At 41.5% G+C, this 18,602-nt stretch overlaps 1 protein-coding gene across 1 annotated transcript; it reads right to left on the bottom strand.

Annotated features, from left to right (window-relative positions):
* Positions 1-8,487: 8,487 nt before the first annotated feature.
* On the bottom strand, positions 8,488-9,006 carry CETN1 (centrin 1). Its single transcript, XM_036082049.2, has one exon. It carries the CDS (start codon positions 9,004-9,006, stop codon positions 8,488-8,490), a length of 519 nt encoding a protein of 172 aa, XP_035937942.2.
* Positions 9,007-18,602: the final 9,596 nt, after the last annotated feature.

The raw sequence follows: 18,602 nt of genomic DNA, 5'->3' as shown, positions 1-18,602 counted from the left end.
ATATATGTATAATGTCACACCTACAGCAACCACTAAAAAAGCCCAGCAAAGAAATATACTTTAAGACACTATAGATAAATCAAAATGGAATGATAAAAAATGTTTATGTAGCCAATATGAAGGCAGGAAAAAGAAAACAGGGAAACACAAAAGCCAAAGAGAACACAAAAAATAAAATAGTAGATTAAGCCCTCATCTATCAATATTTACATTAAAAACAAATTGCCTAAATATACCAATTAAAAGACAGATATTGACAGAGTGGATTAAAAACATGACCAAATATATGCTGTCCACAAGAAATTCAGTCCAAATGCGATGATAGAGGCAAGTTAAAAAGTAAAAGGATGGAAAGGGATGCATCATGCAAACATTAATGAAAGGAAGCAGAAGTGCTATATTTATATCAGATAACTTAGACTTCAGAGCAAATAAAATTACCAGAGACTGAGAGAACCATTATATAATAGTAAAAGGGCCATTCCACCAAGAAGTCATAGCAATCCTACATGTCTGCGTACCCAAACAACAGAGCTGCAAAATAGGTGAAGCAAAAACTAATAGAACTGAAAGGACAAATAGACAAATCCACAATTAAAATTGGAGACATCAACATCCCTCTCTCCACAATTGATAGAATAACTAGACAGAAAATCATCAGTGTTATAGAAAAACTCATCATCACAAACAACCAAGAGGATCTAATCATCATTTAAATAATAGGCATGCTGAAGATCCTAATGGAAAAAGTGGACAATATAAAGGAGTGATGTGTTTGTAGGCAGAGAAATGGAAACTCTAGGAAAGAATTGAAAAGAAATTAGAAATCAAAAACACTGGAACAGAAATGAAGAATGCCTTTCCTGGGTGCATTAACAGACTGGTTGTAGCCAAGGAAAGAATTAGTAAGCCTAAAGATATGTCAATAGAAACTTCCAAAACTGAAAAATAAAAAGAAAAAATAATGAAAAAGATAGAACAGAATGTGTAAGAACTGTGGGACAATTACAAAAGGTATAACATACATGTAAGGGGAATGCCAGGAGAAGAGAGAGAAAGGAGGGGCGCCTGGGCAGCTCAGTTGGTTAAGTACCTTCGGCTCAGGTCATGATCCTAGGGTCCTGGGATGGAGCTCCACAGTGAGCCCTGCATTTCCTCGGGCTCCCTGCTTAGCGGGGAGTCTGCTTATCCCTCTCTTTCCCTCTGCCCCTCCCCCCAGCTCATGCTCCCTCAAGCTCTCTATCTCTCTCAAATAAATAAATAAAATCCTAAAAAAAAAGAGAGAAAAAAGAAAAGAAATATTGGAAGTAATAATGGCTGAGAATTTTCCAAAATTAATGACAGATACAAATCACAGATTCAGAAAGCCCAGACAACACCAAAAATCTGCATGTAATTATCACATTCAAACTGCAGAAAATCAAAGACAAAGAGAAATTCCTGAAAGAAGCCAGAGGGGTGGAAAACATCTTACATGTAGAGAAATAAGAATAAGATTTACACTGACTTCTCTTCAGAAAGCATGCAAGCAAGAAAATGGAGTGAAATATTTAAAGTGTTAAAAAAAAAACACTAACCTAGATTTCTGGATTCAGTGAAATCATATTTCAAAAGCAGAGAAGAAATAAAGACTCTCTCAGACAAGCAAAAATTGAAGGAATTAGCAGACCTGACACCAAGATACCTGTCTTGTAAGAAAGAAGTTCTTCAAGAGAGAAGGAAAATTATTTAGGTCAAAAACTCAGATCTACATAAAGAAAAGAAGAGCATTGGAGAACGAATAAATGACGGTAAATAAAATATTTTATTTTTCTTATGTTAATTGATCTGATAGGTAATAACTTATTCAAAATAACAACAGCAACAATGTATTGAGTGATTGTAGTGTATGGATAAGTGAAATGTTAAGGATGACAGGAATGTTATAAGGGAAGAGAAGGACAAGTTGGGAATAAAGTATTTGCAATATCTGTGAAGCAGTATAGCGTTATTTGAAAATGGTCTTGAATTTGTCATAAGCGTATATTGTAAAGTCTAGGATAATCACTAAATTTAAAAAGAACATGAGTATAATTGATACACTAATACGGAAGATAAAATGGAATCATAAAATTCTCAGTTAAAACCAGAGAAGGCAGAAAAAGAAGGGAAGAAAAAGAATAAATGAACGAACAGGGGCAATGAATAGAAAATAGTAACACATGTAGGAGATACTAATCCAACTAAACCAATAATCACTTTAAAAGTGAGTGTTCTAAATATACCAATTAACAGAGACTGGCAAGAGTGGATAGAGAAACAATATCCAACTATATGCTGTCTATAAAAAAACCCCACTTTAAAAATAAAGACACAGATTAAAAGTAAAGAGATGCAGAAATATATACCATGCTAACACTAATCAAAAGAAAGTGGGAGTAGCTATATTAGTTTCAGACAAGACAAGGAAAATGATCATGGATAAAGAGGGACATTACATAATGATAAAAGGACAATTTCTAAGAAGGCATGAAAATTCTTACTATGTATGTGTCTAAAAATAGAACATCAAAATAATGTGAGGCAAAAACTGATAGAACTGCAAGGGGAGACAGATGAATCCACTATTATAGTTGGAGACTGGCACCCCTCTATTAGAAACGGACAGATCCAGGAGGCAGAAAATCAGTAAGGACATAGTTGAACTCAACAGCGCCATCAATCTACTGGGTATAATTGACATCTACAGAATACTTCATTTGACAGTAAGAAATTATACATTCTTCTCAAACTCAAACAGAACATACACTAAGATAGATTACATTAAGGGCCATAAAACACAGCACATTAAAAGAATAGATCTCACATAAAGTATGCTCTCATACCACAGGGAATTAAATTAGAAAAAAAGAACAGAAGCATAGCTGGAAAATCACAAAATAGTTGAGATTAAATAATAGACTTCTAAATAGCAGATGGGCCAAAGAATTCTCAAGAAAAATTAAAACATATCTGGAACTAAATAAAAATGCAATTGCAACCTATCAAAATGAGGGGGATAAGACCAGAGCAATGCTTAGAGAGAAATTTATGGCATCCAATGCATATATTAGAAAAGAAGAAAGATTTAAAAACAATAATATAATCTGTTGCTTTAGGAAACTAGAAAAAGAAGGGGTATGTCTGGGATCAGGCACAAGCAGGGCCAAAGGGCCCAAGTAGGCTGCACGAGAAGGAAGTCCCCCATGTCATCCACCAAGTTGCACCAGAGCCTTTCCCTCAGCTCCTACCTATGACCACATGGGAACTGGGGGTCCCTTATGACCAGCTGTTGGAAGAAAAAAAGGCTGAATTTGGTTCAAGGATAGGTCAGCTTGGTATAATGAACTATGATACAATGCAGCACTACTCAAAGGTGGATCAGAAAGATATCAGTGAGAAGGGAGGTCCTCCCAAAGGATAGAATTTCTGGTAGTGCGCTTGATCTTCAATTTTGTATAGAAAGAGAAGTGGCCTAGGATTAGAATATATGTGGACTCACAGAATGGTGACCAACCAGTTCGCTGATTTTTTAGTGCCCTGGAAAAGGAAACATCAGGGCTAAATATCACTCACCTATCTGAGAGTGCCAATCATAGAAGAGACACCAAACAACCAAGAAGACAGGATGACTTGGTCAGTTGACATCAGTCTGCCTCTGTCTTGGCTGCCCGAGAGCTGGCACAATAGGCACATGAAAGGAGTAGTCATTGTGGCAGAGATGGAAACTATGCACAAGCCCAACAGCATAGCTGCTGAACCAATGCAGAACAGCACTGCTCGCAAGAAGATGAATTGGCCTCTTAATGTTAAGTACTCTAATTTGATCCCTTCTACTCTGGAAAGACCAGTGACTCATCTTGATTGGACTGGACACATATTTCAGTCATGAGTTTGCCTTTGCCTGCAGAGCTTCAGCCAACACTATATCTGGGTATTTATCCTCCCAACATGGGATCCCACATAATATTACATTGGACCAAGGGACCCACTCCACAGGAAAGGAGGTGCAGTGACCAGTGATGATGATCAGCAGTGCAGGAGTAGGCATATAGCCACAGAATCTAGTGGTCCAGAATGGAGTTGTTGAAAGCTTCTACAAGCTTTATTGCTGATAGAACAAAGGAAAAGCCTGTTGAAGATGCCTTTGAGGGGCCAGCTTGGACATTATAACCAATGAAGATGGAGTACCATCCTCCAGGATGCAGCATATGCTCTAAATAAATGACCCATTATATGCTGTGATATCTCTTAAGCAGAATGCATGGGTCCAATAAACCAAGGGTAGAAGTAGCTCTCACCTTAATTCCCATTCATTTGCTCTTTAATTTGTGCTTCTCATCCCCACAACCTTGGATAATGTGTATTTAGAGATCTTGGTTTCGATAGGGGGCAGCTTCCACCAGTGGGCACAGCAACAAAACTATTAAATTTCTGTGTGGCACCCAATCATGGTAGGTTCCTCATGCCAAGAGAGCAATAGTCAAGTAAAGGAATTGCCATCCATACATAAGTAAGGGATCTTGGTCATCAAGCTGCAGGAAGAATATGGAAAGAATATGTTTGGTACCCAGGTATTGCACTCAGTGCCCTTTCATTTATTTGTTGAGGGTGGGGAGAATCTAGATTGGATAGGAGGGAGCTAAGTACTATCTGTGGCCTCGAGATCAGCTTCTGCATCAGGAGCTGTAGTTTGCCCCTCTAATCTTCCTTTTGTAAGATTCTCTCAGGAAGAGAGATCCATCTGACTCTTTTTTTTTTTTTTTTTTTTTTTTATTCATGAAAGTCAGAGAGAAGGGCGCCTGGGTGGCTCAGTTGGTTAAGCGACTGCCTTCGGCTCAGGTCATGATCCTGGAGTCCTGGGATCGAGTCCTGCATCGGGCTCCCTGCTCAGCAGGGAGTCTGCTTCTCCCTCTGACCCTCCTCCCTCTCATGCTCTCTGTCTCTCATTCTCTCTCTCTCAAATAAATAAATAAAATCTTTAAAAAAAAAAAAAAAGAAAGTCAGAGAGAGAGAGAGAGGGAGGGAGGCAGAGGGAGAAGCAGGCTCCCCGCCTAGCAGGGAGCCCGATGCGGGACTCGATCCCAGGACCCTGGGACCACGACCTGAGCCGAAGGCAGACGCTTAACCATCTGAGCCACCCAGGCGCCCCCATCTGACTCTTGAATTTGCTTCTCCCAGAACTTACAGAAGGCTAGTGGATCTAAGTGGTGTAAGGGGTAGACTGCAGTGGAAGCTGTGGGGTACTGCCTACATCTCCCCTCTGGCCTTGCACTTCGGAACTGAAGTCCTCATCCCTCCAGGTGCTGAGAGTGTTGACAGCTAGTAGTTTGCAACTGAATTCTCCCTCCCAGTGGTTACCCTCGACCGAGGAGGGCCACCTTGCTCAGGGTCATACCACTCTCTTGGGGAAATGGACTGTCAATTAGTGAAAAGTTTTAAAAGCCCAACTTTCTTGTCCCAATTTGAGGCATCTCTGCAGGGTCATCCTCACTCCAGAACTCCTTATGGGATCATCTGAGTCCTTTGTTGTGACTGCATCACAGCCCAACTCCTCCCTCTGCCCAGTCCTGGTTTCTTCCTTCCTCCATACATGAGAACACACTTGTATAAACTTCCTGCACATAAATCTCAGACTCGAAGTCTAGTTCCCATGAAAACTAACCTGCAACAATCTAAAGAGTTGGAACTATTCCTTCCAATATCTTCTTAAACATAACTAAGATGTCTTTAAGGGGGGGGGAGAACCTTTTACTGTTCTCTGCTTATTTAGGGCATTCACTTTCTTGATATATTTTTTTAAAGATTTATTTATTTATTTATTTATTTATTAGAGGAGGGGCAGGGGCAGAGGGAGAGGGAGAGAATCCTCAAGCAGACTCCCCACTGAGCAGGGACCCCTATGTGGGACTTGATCCCAGGACCCAGAGATCACAACCTGAGCTGAAATCAAGAGTCAGATGCTTAACCAACTGAGCCACCCAGGTGCTCCACTTTCTTGATATTATTACAACTTTAATACAGTCATATTTTCATCCTTGGCTCTAAGCTCTGCTTTTCATGTTACATTTGTCATTAGAAAGAAAGGGCTTATCCATGAGGTCTCTAAACAGTTCACATGGGTTTCTTTGGTCTGCTTCCTGCTTCTTTATTGGGGCCATTTGTGATAGCCCGTGGAAATTACTTTCTTAGTTCTTCCCAACATATACAGCTGTGTTCCCCCATCTGCAAAAAGATATCTATAAGTTTTCTTTGAATTTCTTGTGTTTTACCTTTGTAAAGACTAGGCCATATGTAAAGACTAAGACCCAGCCAGACATATATGATTAACTTCTCTTAAAATTCAAATTCAAATATCAGTCTGGGCCTGCTCTTATCATCGCCCTTTCCCATCTTTCCCCTTATCCTCTAAAGTATGAACCAGTTGAGAAGCAAGACTAATAGTTCATTGTGAAATTCTTCCTTAGCAGTAAATAAGATTCAGAAGTATTCTAGAGCTCCCTTCCCTTGTGTGGGATGGATTGTGCCCTCAGGGCAACCCTTTATGTACCGGGCTACAGCCTCCACAGTTGACCCCAGGGCATTTGAGCAGCCTGACTGCTGGGCTTCAGCCCAGGTTGCTGGTTTTCACTTCTATCCTCTGTTGGGACAGGAGCCGAGATTGAACCTAGTCCAGTTGGCTGAGGCTCTGACCCTTTTGCGTAGTTTCTGCCAACTTTTTTTGTTTCTGGTATTTCTACCTTGATCCATATGTAGATCCTTGGGCCAAGATTCTGGTCATCAGGATGCCAGGAAGTCTTGCTTCCCAGAATGCCATACTCTTCCCCTTGCCCTCAGATCAGGCCCTTCAGACTGATGCTGGCCCAAATTGCAGCTGTATCCTCTACAACTGCACCTGTATCCGCACTAAGACCCTGAACCTGAACTGTTAGCATTTGCAGCCTGGTTGAATTCCCCTGCCCTGTGCCAGCCACCTCAGCAAAATTCTTTCTCACAGCGAATGCCCACATACCCATCACTTCAGCTAGTACTACTGCTTTGACAAATTAGTCCCTGTTAATGAGAATTAAGCTCAGAGTAGTAGTTTCCCTGATTAGATCCACCACCCTCTGAAGGGTAAAATTGCTGGCAAAGCAAGTGAAAAATTTTCCAGAATTTCAGCATTTATCTTAATGGGACTTTGTATGAAGATTTAATTTAGGTTTAGTTGTGACCAAAATATCTTGCCTGTTTAATAGTTTTGTTGCCTATTATCAAAACATTAGTCTAGGCTCCATCTTAGCAGATAGATTATATTATCGTCCCATAATTATATTATTTAAATTTTCTCTAATTTCAGATTTATAGATATTCAAAAGGGTAGCTTTCTTATTTCAAAATAAGAAAGCTTAATTTAGAACAGAGAACAAGTAATATCAACACACACAGAAGCCACAGTGAAATAGTGTCCTGGGATTATAAAATAGAGAATCACTTACATGCCAAATGCTCTGGCATCAACTATACACCAGAGGGGGACAATCAAGTATTAAGAACTAAGATATTCTAAGAATTAGCATGTAGATACTGGCTTGTAATAAAGCAATAATAAAATGAAGGTTATTATAATACAGTGTAACTAAAATGCTAGCTGATCTTTCCAAGGACAGATAAGTAGCTTAAAATGAATTCTATTTTTTACAGTTTCCTAAATGAAGATCTACATTTGTAAGATATTTACTCAAAATCATTAGTTAGCTTAATCTCTTAAGCAAATTATTCTTTGGTTGGGCCAATATTAAATTAAATTTTATTTTGTAGCCCTGGTATACATCTGGCCCTGGATAACATACAGTGGATGAGTTATACACAAAAGAAGAATCATTTGTATGGATGTAGTCAGAGAATAGACAAAACTGCAAAATTTACCACCACCCAACTACAAGCTTATACTTTAGAACAGCACCTTTCCTGAGCCTAGTAAGTTTAAGTGGCTGCACTGTTCTCCTTCAAACCAATATTCGGTTAAATGAAAAGTAATGGCTAGGATGACCCGCTGGCCAATTCCACCTCATCATGCTAAAATAATGACTTGAATTTAAGGAATAATATGTGAAGCAAGATAATATAAGACCACCAAAGAAGTGACAAGGGAATCGCATGGCTGTTTGTCCCAAGAAGCCAGCCTACCTTCCTTCAGTTCAATGGTTGTCCACCAAAGCAGGGCAGGTGAGCGAGGGGGCTGAAGCATCGGGTCTTTATTCAACCTAAAGTACTCCAGGTCTGCTTTTGAGAAGTAAAAACCAAAACTCACATTAAAAGCATCTTTAAAATTCTATAATTGAGCCAGAGATCTGGAAATAGAAATATCTAAACAAATTGGGGGTAAGAGGATAGTGCTGTCCTCTAACTCAAGGTTTCACAAAATGGAAGCAGGGAACCCAGCAAGTCACTCGACTTCTCTACACATGCTTGCGGAAGAAAGCGACTTTAATACAAGTTGGTCTTTTTCATGATCCGAAGAAATTCTTCCTCGTTCACTTCACCGTCTCCATCTCGATCGGCTTCATCTATCATTTCCTGCAGCTCCTCGTCGGTGAGGTTTTCCCCTAACTCGTTGGCCACGCGCTTTAGGTTTTTGAAAGAGATCTTCCCAGTTTCATCATCATCAAAGAGCCTGAAAGCCTTCAGGATTTCTTCTTTGGTGTCTTTCTCGGCCATCTTCTGAGTCATTACGGCCAAAAAGTCATTGAAGCTGATTTTCCCTGTGCCTTCCTTGTCCACCTCGGAGATCATCTTCTTCATCTCTTCCTTCCTGGGTTCAAAGCCCAGCGCTCTCATGGCCACCTTCAGCTCCTTCACGTCGATGGTCCCACTTCCGTCAGCATCGAAGAGGTCAAATGCTTCGCGAACTTCTTGCTTCTGATCTTCAGTGAGTTCAGGCTTAGGGCCCACCTTTCTTTTCTGGCTGGTAGAGGCCACATTTGACTTCTTAAAGCTGGAAGCCATATTCCTTTGGCGGTTGTTACCTTTAACGGTGCCACCGCAGCCGCAGTGCTTGCGCGGGGTGACCCCGCCTGGAGCGCATGCGCACGGTGACCACCCCCCCCCCCCCAGAGCGCATGCGCACGGCCTCTCCCCATTCATTTCCAAAGCTTTCCCTTGTGTTCTACCAGTGAGACCTGCCTCACTAAGCCCGCCATGTCTACGAGACTTTATTGACGTTATAATCCACGGTCCCCTCGATTATCACCCAGTTTCCACGAGCTGAGACGTGGGTTGGCAAGAAGTCACTGTAGCCACAGTGGTCTTCCATAATGTTTGCCTCTTCCTGTTCTGTCCAGGCCATTTGCCAGCATCCAGAGGACCAGGTTTATAGGGTTATTTGGAAGTCCTTCTTCCCTCCTCTTCTATACAGATTAAAACAAACAAGCAAAAAAAAAAAAAAAAAAAAAAAAAAAAAACCTCTTGGAGTTAAAAACAAAACAAAAAGCCTCCTCTCAGTCTGAAGTTACCTAAGGCTAAATTTAGGATAATCAAGATGGAGCTTGATCCCTTGGCATTAAATGTGGGGAAGAAGGAGAGAGAATATTAAGTCACAGCATGTGTTCAACTTGACATAAATGGAAAACAGATAAAATGGAAAAAGTTATGTATAAAATTTGTAGAAGTTTGTCTTCTGACATTACACTCAACAATAATAAAACTTCACTGGCTTATTCAGCATATGCCGAAATATGAAATGTAATATCCAAATGTATGATTTACTTTCAGTGTTTCAATTTTACATACTCAGTGTAATTACACTCGAATAACAGTCTTAATTTCATTCACTAGGCTTTTCGTTTGGAAAGGGGTTGAAATACTACTTTCTGTTATTTTTTTAAAGACTCTAGCAGCATATTATTACTCTCACTGTTTATCATCTAGTCGGGGCTGTGCTGAAATCCCCACTCTCATAGCCCTGCTTTGGCAGTGGAAATGGGAGCGTATGATGCAGTACATGTTGGGACTAAAAATTGCCTCCTCAGAACAAAGGAGCAAGAGAAAAATGGGAGATTTTTAAGTGAAAAGAAAGGAAAGAGTCATCAAGTAGGCCCATAAAAGGAATTGCTTTTAGAATTGCTGTATGTTTCTTTAAATATATTTTGAAGATCTGACATTTTAGCATTCTTTTCCCCCCCAAACCTCAACTTATTAGTACTTGATCAGTTACAAAGAAGGCACTTTCAAAAGTTTTTATTGAAGAGTTTTTATATCCCCAGTATCTAGAACAGTGCTTGACACATAGTAGGTAGATTAATAAATATTTGTTGACTAAGTGAATGAGAGTTACTATTGGTTTTGAAATACTTCTGAATTGTCCAAATAAAACCAACAACCTCCCTCCCCCCCAGATTAAATTATGCTGGGAGTGTTTTACAAATTCAGTGTTTTGTTTTGTTTTTTTAAATTAGTGAGCAGATATTGTTTACATGATCTGTTTAATAGCTAGATCTTACTACCTGCCCCAATTGATATGTGACATAATGGACAGAGGGCCTGAGTATAGGGTTTCTAAAAGTCAGGGTAACTTACCTCTGGCACCTCCCACCTCTTGCCTCCCAGCACTTGTCACAGTGTCAACCCAAAGTAGACTTGGCAAGTAGACACTGCCATTGCCCATCTTTCAACACTGCAAATCCTCCTGTTTTCTTAACCAGGTCAAAAAGCCTGGGATCTTATCCCAACCCCATGCCTTGTTATCTCTGTGATTCGAGAAAGTCACTTAACCTCCCAGACTCAGTTGAGACATTTGCAGAGTAGACATAATAATATAGCTTCCTAATAGGGCTCCTGTGCATGTTCAGTGAGCTACTCCAGGAATTGTTCCCTAGTGGGGACCAAACAGGGCTGGGTAATTGTTAGTTGAATCTGGATTTTTCCTAGACATTGTGCATTTCTTTTGACATCCGCTCCTCTGCCCAAATTCAAGCCAAGCTATGATGTGTTGGGAAAAATTGAAGGATAGAAGCTGCCTTATATAGAGCTACATTTGGGCCAAGCTGAGCTCAAAGCAAAACGGTTGTCATAGTTTCCAGATGTGTGCAATCAGCAGTCACAACTAGGGGCCACCAAGAGCACCCTTCATAGAAAACAGTGCCCTCAGCCAGAGTCAGCTGTTGGTGGGGAGTTACTTTATATTCATAATCTGTAATCTGATTTAAAAAGGGAAGGGAAACTTACATGGATTATATGCCTAGCATTGCGCTTGCTCCTTGCATTTGGTCTCATTAAATCCTTGCCATCATTTCCCCACTCTGCAATGAAGAAAAATGAGGCCTGGGAGAGGTCGGTAACATATCCAGTGGTACACAGCCAATAAATGGTGGCTCTGGGATTTTAAACCTTGGCCTGTCTGAGTCCAATGCTGAGGCTTTGTTCACCACAGCATGCTGCCTTCTCTAAAAATTGAGATTATTACCAAGATGTAGTATCACTGGGAATATATGATCCTGCTTTTCTTCCCTAAATGTATCAATAATTAAGCATCTTGCCTAGAAAGATTTAACAGGATTTTGTAGGATCTCAGATGGGGTCTCATTCTGGGGTAAGCCAATGAGAAAAAGAGCAATATGCCTGGTATTTACATTTATTTTTCCATTCTGCCTCATTCCATTCCTTGCTTTCAGCTCGTGGTACAAGGTAGTGAGAAGTAGTCTGGGCAAAGTGCTTTCAGTTGTCATTAGTGAGAGTCTATATAGCGCTTATGAAAATCAGCTTCATTGCCTTCAAGTCACGTTTTAAGTTCTAATGAGACCGACATAAAGTAAATGGGATGTCCTGGAAAATCAATGGATAAGAGTGGTTTGGTTTTGTTTTGCTTTTGCCCTTAAAGCTTTTGTACTATAATGTCCTAGGTAATATGCTAAATCAGTTGTCAATTTTCTGAGAGGGGGAGAGGAGATGCTTGTTTAATGGAATGGTCATGGAAGCTTAACAGCTGGAAGGGGGTAAAAAAAGAGGTGCCAGAATTCCACAACAGGGTCTGGAGTCAGTCAAGACCAAGAGAAAGGACCCATGCAGCTTGCTTATTCTAATTATTTGGTTTTCCATTTGACCTGCATGGCATGAAAAAAGGTGAAGCTCAGGAGTCTTTTAAAATTTAAGTTGCACTCAGCAAATTCAGCAAATTCCAGGTGCCACCCAAGGCAGAAAACATGCACAATAAAGTTTCTTTATTGCGGCCTATTTACTTTCCAACAAATGCAGAACAGAGAAAATGCAAATGTTTGACACTTGTGCATAAGCAGGACAACTGTGCCAGTGTGGTGGATGGGTGATTCCCAAACCAACAGTAACAGAACTACACTATTTATTCTTGAATACGTGGAGCCATTTACAAGAAATGGCCTCAGCAGCAGGAGTTTTACAATCCCGGTGGTCTCTGAATGAGACTACGAAGTCCAGTCCAGTGACTCAACCCAAGCCTTTTTGGCAAGCCCAGGAATAGACTTAAGTGTCCAGCCAAAGGCTACATAATTGCTCATTTCATGAACCCCAGAAATAAAGAAATACTCCTCTCAGATATAAAATCAGACTGTGTTTTAGAAAAGTTTACCAGAATCTCACACTGCTTCTCAAACTTTCATCCAAATACTCCTAATAGCAAAGGAGGTATAAAGCACTTCTTTGGGATCCAGGGAAACATTTGGAAGAAGCCTACACCAAGCATGAAAGGTCTTTATAATTCCGTATTTTATCTTTAAAAAAAAGGATTTTGCTTTTTGCTTCATAGCACATTTGCCAATTCTATTATGTTTTTAAATGATTGACCATCAAGCAAATTTGATTCCCTCGAAGAAAATGCACTGTACTTATTTTGTGACTTTAAGTATACCCCAAGGACGTGAGCAGGGGAGAGGAGAACCTTACGTGTTTTAGCAAACTTGGATGGAGGATCTAATGTAGAGCTTGAGATGGAAAAAATAAAGATTGACAGTGTTTCCCTTCTGCTCCCAATGAAGATCCACTCCACTTATACATCATTTGGATTTGGAAGAAAAAAAACAGGAGGAGGAAGGAAAAGTGTGGGGAGGAGAGGAAGGAAGATAAATGAATGTCCAGAGCATTTGAACTTGAGAGGTGGAGTGAAATTAAATGCATCCAATGAAAGAATGACTGCCCTCTCTTCCCAGAGCCCAGATCAGTCCAACTTAAGCATTGCTTTGATGGAAACAAGCTGAGAAAAGATACAATCTATGTTGATATAAACTCAAAGCAGAACCTCATGGGATTTATGAGCCAGCAGTCATACTACCCTGCTGTCTGAAGAGGGCCCACAAGTGCGGGCAAATGACAGAAAATGCAGAACCAAGAGGCCTGGAAGTGGCTTGCTTGGATTTTTAAAATATCTCCTAGACTAAGCTATTGATTCACCCTTTGATCCACCTTCTTTTATTCTCCAAGGCCCCTGAGACATCAGCATCTAAACTGGCTCCGAGGCTGTTAACCGAGGAGAATTTTCTGCTTACCAGGGATAGAAAGGTCAAAAGCCCACAGGGGTGTTCGTAACACAAGATGAGCCAAGTGGGCTGCATGTTCAGGGTGTATTTAGGGATTAGCAGTGACCTGGAGAGTTTGTGCCCTTTTAAAAGACATTGAAATTCAAATTTAAAAACAGAACAAATGAAATGACTGCTCAGGCCCAAGAAAACAGGTCTTGCGGAAAACAGGTCAGGCAGAACTTGGCCTTTGGACTGCATGTTGTTCATCCAGGCCTTGTACTGGCCACTTCTTCTGCTGGGGTTCATGTACTAAGGATGCTTTTCAGAGAAAAGGACAGAGAGAGAGGGAAAATTGAATCCTAGCTCAAAGCCCATTCATGCCTAGTTCCCTGAGTACAGCATAAAGATCGTTACTGAAGGACAGACCATGCTATGAGCCAGCCCAGTAGGGGAAAGTGACCTGCGACAGATGGAGCGCGAATCTGTTTGATTTTCTCCCCTGAACCAGCTTGGAGAGGAGGAACCCTCTCTGCTTGCTGCGTCTCTGTGTCCTTATCCACCAGCACCCCTTTGGCCTAGAGGCCCCTGTGTTTGGCAGTGAGACCCATCCAGGTCCACTTTTAGAGGCCAGCCCTGAGGTCCTGTGCAAGGCACAGTGAGGGAGCAGAATAGCTGGGACTGGGACCCTTTCCCATAGAGGCCACAACAGCCACGTTTTCAGAAGTCTGCTCCCCAACTCATTGGAAATTGGGGAAACTAAATGAAAGTGACAGTAGAAGGAAATGTAATGCTTTTGTGAAAAAGACATTTTTCAAAAATTTCAAGTAGTAGATAATAAGAATCAGTTCTATGACTGCAATATGCATTTTAAAATAAGCTTCTGAACTCAATTACAGTTGCTCTGCATTTCAAAGTTTAGCAGTGTGTCAGCAAACAAAGCATCAAAGGAAACCAGTAGGTCATGTTAGGAATCCCTTCATCAACAAGTAATCATATTACAGCTCCCTCCTGCTAAGCCTCTAAATGGGAAAGGGGGTACAAATTAGGGCAGGAGGAGATGATGTCTTCTCATCCATTCCAGTTGGCAACTGACCATCCCCATGGAGGTTTTTCATTTAGATGCTGGTTAAACATCTTTTGAAACTCAGTGGGTTCACCACCGGGAATTGCTGTCCCTCTACTTTCCGTGATGTTCCGCATTTGCTACTTTGCATCTACAAAGTCCTTTCCAAATTCCTTTGGTTTCTGGATCATTCTTATCTGAAATCCATGTCCTTTTGTTTTTGTTTTTTTTCCCTTGGCACCAGCCAGGGTTCCTTTTGCTCAGAATGCTGTGCATGGGATAAAGCTTAGGATGGAAACTGGGTCATTTACTTGTGGTATTGTTTTCAATTGCACCTCATACAAAGTGTTTGCCTGCCAGGGTGATTTCAGGCCCCATTGCATTAGTGTGAGTCCACAGTTGGTTAATTTTAAAGCTCCCCACATCCTCTAAGAACAGTTTCAACAGGCACTTTGAAAAATAACTTAAGGATTAAAAAAAACAACAACAACGTAAGGATAAAAGAGGGGAACGAGTCAAGGGGAGAAAGAGGATACACATTAGCTTTTAGATATAAACTTACACTTCAGATCATCTACCAAGTTGGGTTGAAAAAGATGGGGAGGATTCATATCTTACCACAGATCTGTCTATGTGAATTTATCAAAATCCTGAGTATTTAGTAAATTCTAAGAAAGTGATCATTATTTAGCCTTTCTTTCTGCTTAAAAAGTGTGAACATCCTGATTTCCTAGCAGTCAACTTTTAGACACTAAGGCATAAACTAGACATTTTATCTTACATATTGTTCAAAACAAAGGAAAGGGCACTTTAGAATTCCTGGTTTGTTAGGGATTAATTTAGAATACACAAAGCAAATATATTTGAATTTAGCATGGGGGAACTCCAGAAATTTACAAGGCGAGGATTAATGTCCAGATAAATGGAAGAAGATTAAGAACATGTTCAGAATTGTATTCTTTAGCTTAGTGAAAAACAACTCACCAGCAGAGAGATCTCTCTCCTCCGAATGACTGTGGTTATCCACCTCTCCTGGACTCTATGGCAGCCCCAGTGAGGAGAAGCCAGACACACTGCATCTATAGGTTACATTTTAGTCTGAGACAAGTTGTCTAAATTATGTCAGTCGTGACCAGATGGCCCATGTGCACAGGGCAGCAGTGTGGTGAGCTCAGAGCCCTGGGTGCCTGCCCTGGGATACCAGCATGACCACTCCTAGGTACATGACCTCAGGCAAGCTAAGCTCCAAATTCCTATGAAATGGGGTTGGAAAAGCAGTTAACTCACAGGACTGCCGTGGTGGGTAAGTGAGATAATCCATGTGATTTGGTGCCAGGGACTGAGCCACATGATGGTGAAATTTTTAAGGTGATTGTCATGTAGCCCCTGGCTCTGTTACCTGTTTACTGACACCCAAATATTTTATTCAGATCTCTCCAGTTTCATATTTATAACTTTTGATTATCAGGCTTACTTTTTATTAGTTTCTAAAATAACAGTTGCTTAAATAAACGAGATTTATTTCTCTCTTTTGCTTGGTCCCAGCTCACCTGGCTACTCAGATGGTCCCAGGACACCAAGCCGCTTCGGTATTATTGCTCTGGCCCTCCTAGGTGGTTTGCCCTTGTTACACAGTCTAAGAGGGCTCCCCATGCGCAGCGTCTTAGCCAGCAGGAAGGGAGATGTGTCGGGCTCCTCTTGAGAAACAAATCCTCTCCGCTCTACCTAACCGCTCCTCTCGTGCGCACAGCTGCCCCGGATTTGCCAGTTTGCACGGCTACAACCTGGTAGTGCTCACCTCCGCCCAAGCCTCTCACTTTCTGTTCTGGAGCTTCTTGGACATCCTGGCAAGTACAAGCCAGTGGGGTGTGAGAGTTAACCCGTTGACAAAAGGTGGACGAGCACTGGTGGGTATCTCTCCCCTTGTGTCTCCCCCTCAGAAGGTACTATGGGATTGAGCGCTGGTCACCTGTAATAGTGGCCAGCTGTGTGACATTCTTTTTTTTTTTTTTAAAGATTTTATTTATTTATTTGACAGAGAGAGACACAGCGAGAGAGGGAACACAAGCAGGGGGAGTGGGAGAGGGAGAAGCAGGCTTCCTGCTGAGCAGGGAGCCTGATGCGGGGCTCGATCCCAGGACCCTGCGATCAGGACCTGAGCCGAAGGCAGACGCTTAACGACTGAGCCACCCAGGAGCCTTCTGTGACATATTCTTGCGTTGACTTTCCCTCCTTCCTCGTCACACTTGCTCTTGTCACCTTCACTCCTGCTCCCTGGAATCATTTCCCAAATAAATCTGCAGTCAAGCTTCAGCTTCAGACTCTACTCTCAGGGGAGCCCAGGCTGAGAGAGGGGAGTACACAAGGACCCAGAAGTGGCCCACATCCCATCTGCTCACACTCAATTGGCCTCACGTAGCTGCCAGGTAGACTGAGAAGTGAATTCTTTTTTTTTTTTTTAAGCTTTATTTATTTATTTTAGAAAAAGAGAGAGAGAGACAGTGTGTATGAGCACAGTGGGGAGGGGCAGAGGCAGAGGGAGGAAGAGTCTCAAGCAGACTCTGTGCTGAGCATGGAGCCCCATATGGGCTCGCCCCACCACCCCGAGATCAGACCTGAGCCAAAACCAAGAGCTGGATGCCCAACTGACTGCGCCACCCAGGTGCCCCAAAGTGAATTCTTTATTGTGGGCTGCCATGCTCCCAGTTAAAGTCCATTACTGTGGAGGAAGTCTCTGCACATGATTCACTGCATATTTCTTTTAGTTAGACAGATGTGACTTTGCACAATTCAATACAACCCAGATAGGATACCAGGGGTTATGACCACTGGACTAAGGGACCCGAGATTTTGTCTGCATTCTTTTGACCCATTTTCTATGTGAACTTAAGCAGGTTGCTTCAGTCTTCTGGGCCTAAATGTCTTCATTTGTAAAATGGTGATAGTAATAACTCCTTTCATTCTGTGACTACATTACCTGACAGGTATGCCTACAGAGTGCGATCCAAGTTACCCCTCTAGTGGGTGAGCTCACCCCACCCACCAACCTGGGAAATAGTGATCAGCATTGGGTAAACATTTGCTGCTTAAAAGGTTGCACTGAAGTGGGCTCTTGCAGATCATCTCTCTTCATTTCATCATTAGTGCCTTCTCTTCCAAAAGATTATCTACCTTTGGAATTTATCCTTTTAAAAATAATCACGAGGAGAAAAGCAGAGGGGGAAGTTACCCATGACACTTGTTATGTGAGCCTAAGGGACAAAACTGCATTCTCTGTCTCCATCAATAACCTAAACTTTCAGACATGTAGGAATAGTTAAAGATTCCTTCTGGACTATTTTAAGGAGCAAATTTATTAGTTCTATAGCATCTCGTAATCCTGAGGTATTTAGGAAAACTACATTCTTTGGATTCTGAAACCCTGGCTGTTTCCCTGAGCTACTTCAAACAATGCAGCTTTTGCTGACAGGGCACTCCCTGGGCCAGCAGTGTTGTTGAATTGTAAGTAAATAATCTTGAAACAAATCCATAGTTGACACACTGTCATATTATGTTTACTGCTCCAGAGGAGGGATTTATTCTGAGGATATTGAAAAATTCCATTGCTGTTTGGGGGGAGCGACAATTGGGATCACCCATAAATTAAAGTGACTGCCCTCTGTACCTAGATGTGGTCCGAAACATTGTGCATGCACTGAAATGTCATATGCGAAATAGAACAGTGCTGGATAAAAATATATAATGTTACTAAATAAAAACAGATACCGTGGATATGACATTTAAACTGCCAAGTTTGGCTGCAGCTAGCGGCCGTCCTTCTCCCAGGATTAATAACATGGGAGTTCTGAAGGTGGAGCAGAAAAGCTAACTCAGTTCAACGGCATCCTGCTTTGGTTTAGCATAGATTTCATGATGTAATTTAGGTTGCCTTTAAAAAAAAAAAAGATTTATTTATTTATTTGAGAGAGAGAATGCCCACATGTGAGCTGGGGGGGGGAGCGGCAGAGGGAGAAGAGCTCAAGCCAACTCCGCACTGAGCGTGGAGCCCGATATGG

Source organism: Halichoerus grypus, chromosome 13, assembly GCF_964656455.1.
Source record: "Halichoerus grypus chromosome 13, mHalGry1.hap1.1, whole genome shotgun sequence".
NCBI lineage: Eukaryota > Metazoa > Chordata > Mammalia > Carnivora > Phocidae > Halichoerus > Halichoerus grypus.
The sequence above is the reverse complement of the archived record's forward strand: the minus strand, read 5'-3'. Positions and strand labels throughout refer to the sequence as shown.

Excerpts from the sequence above, each read along its gene's own strand:
- CETN1 (XM_036082049.2), bottom strand. The coding sequence starts at position 9,006 with ATGGCTTCCAGCTTTAAGAAGTCAAATGTGGCCTCTACCAGCCAGAAA.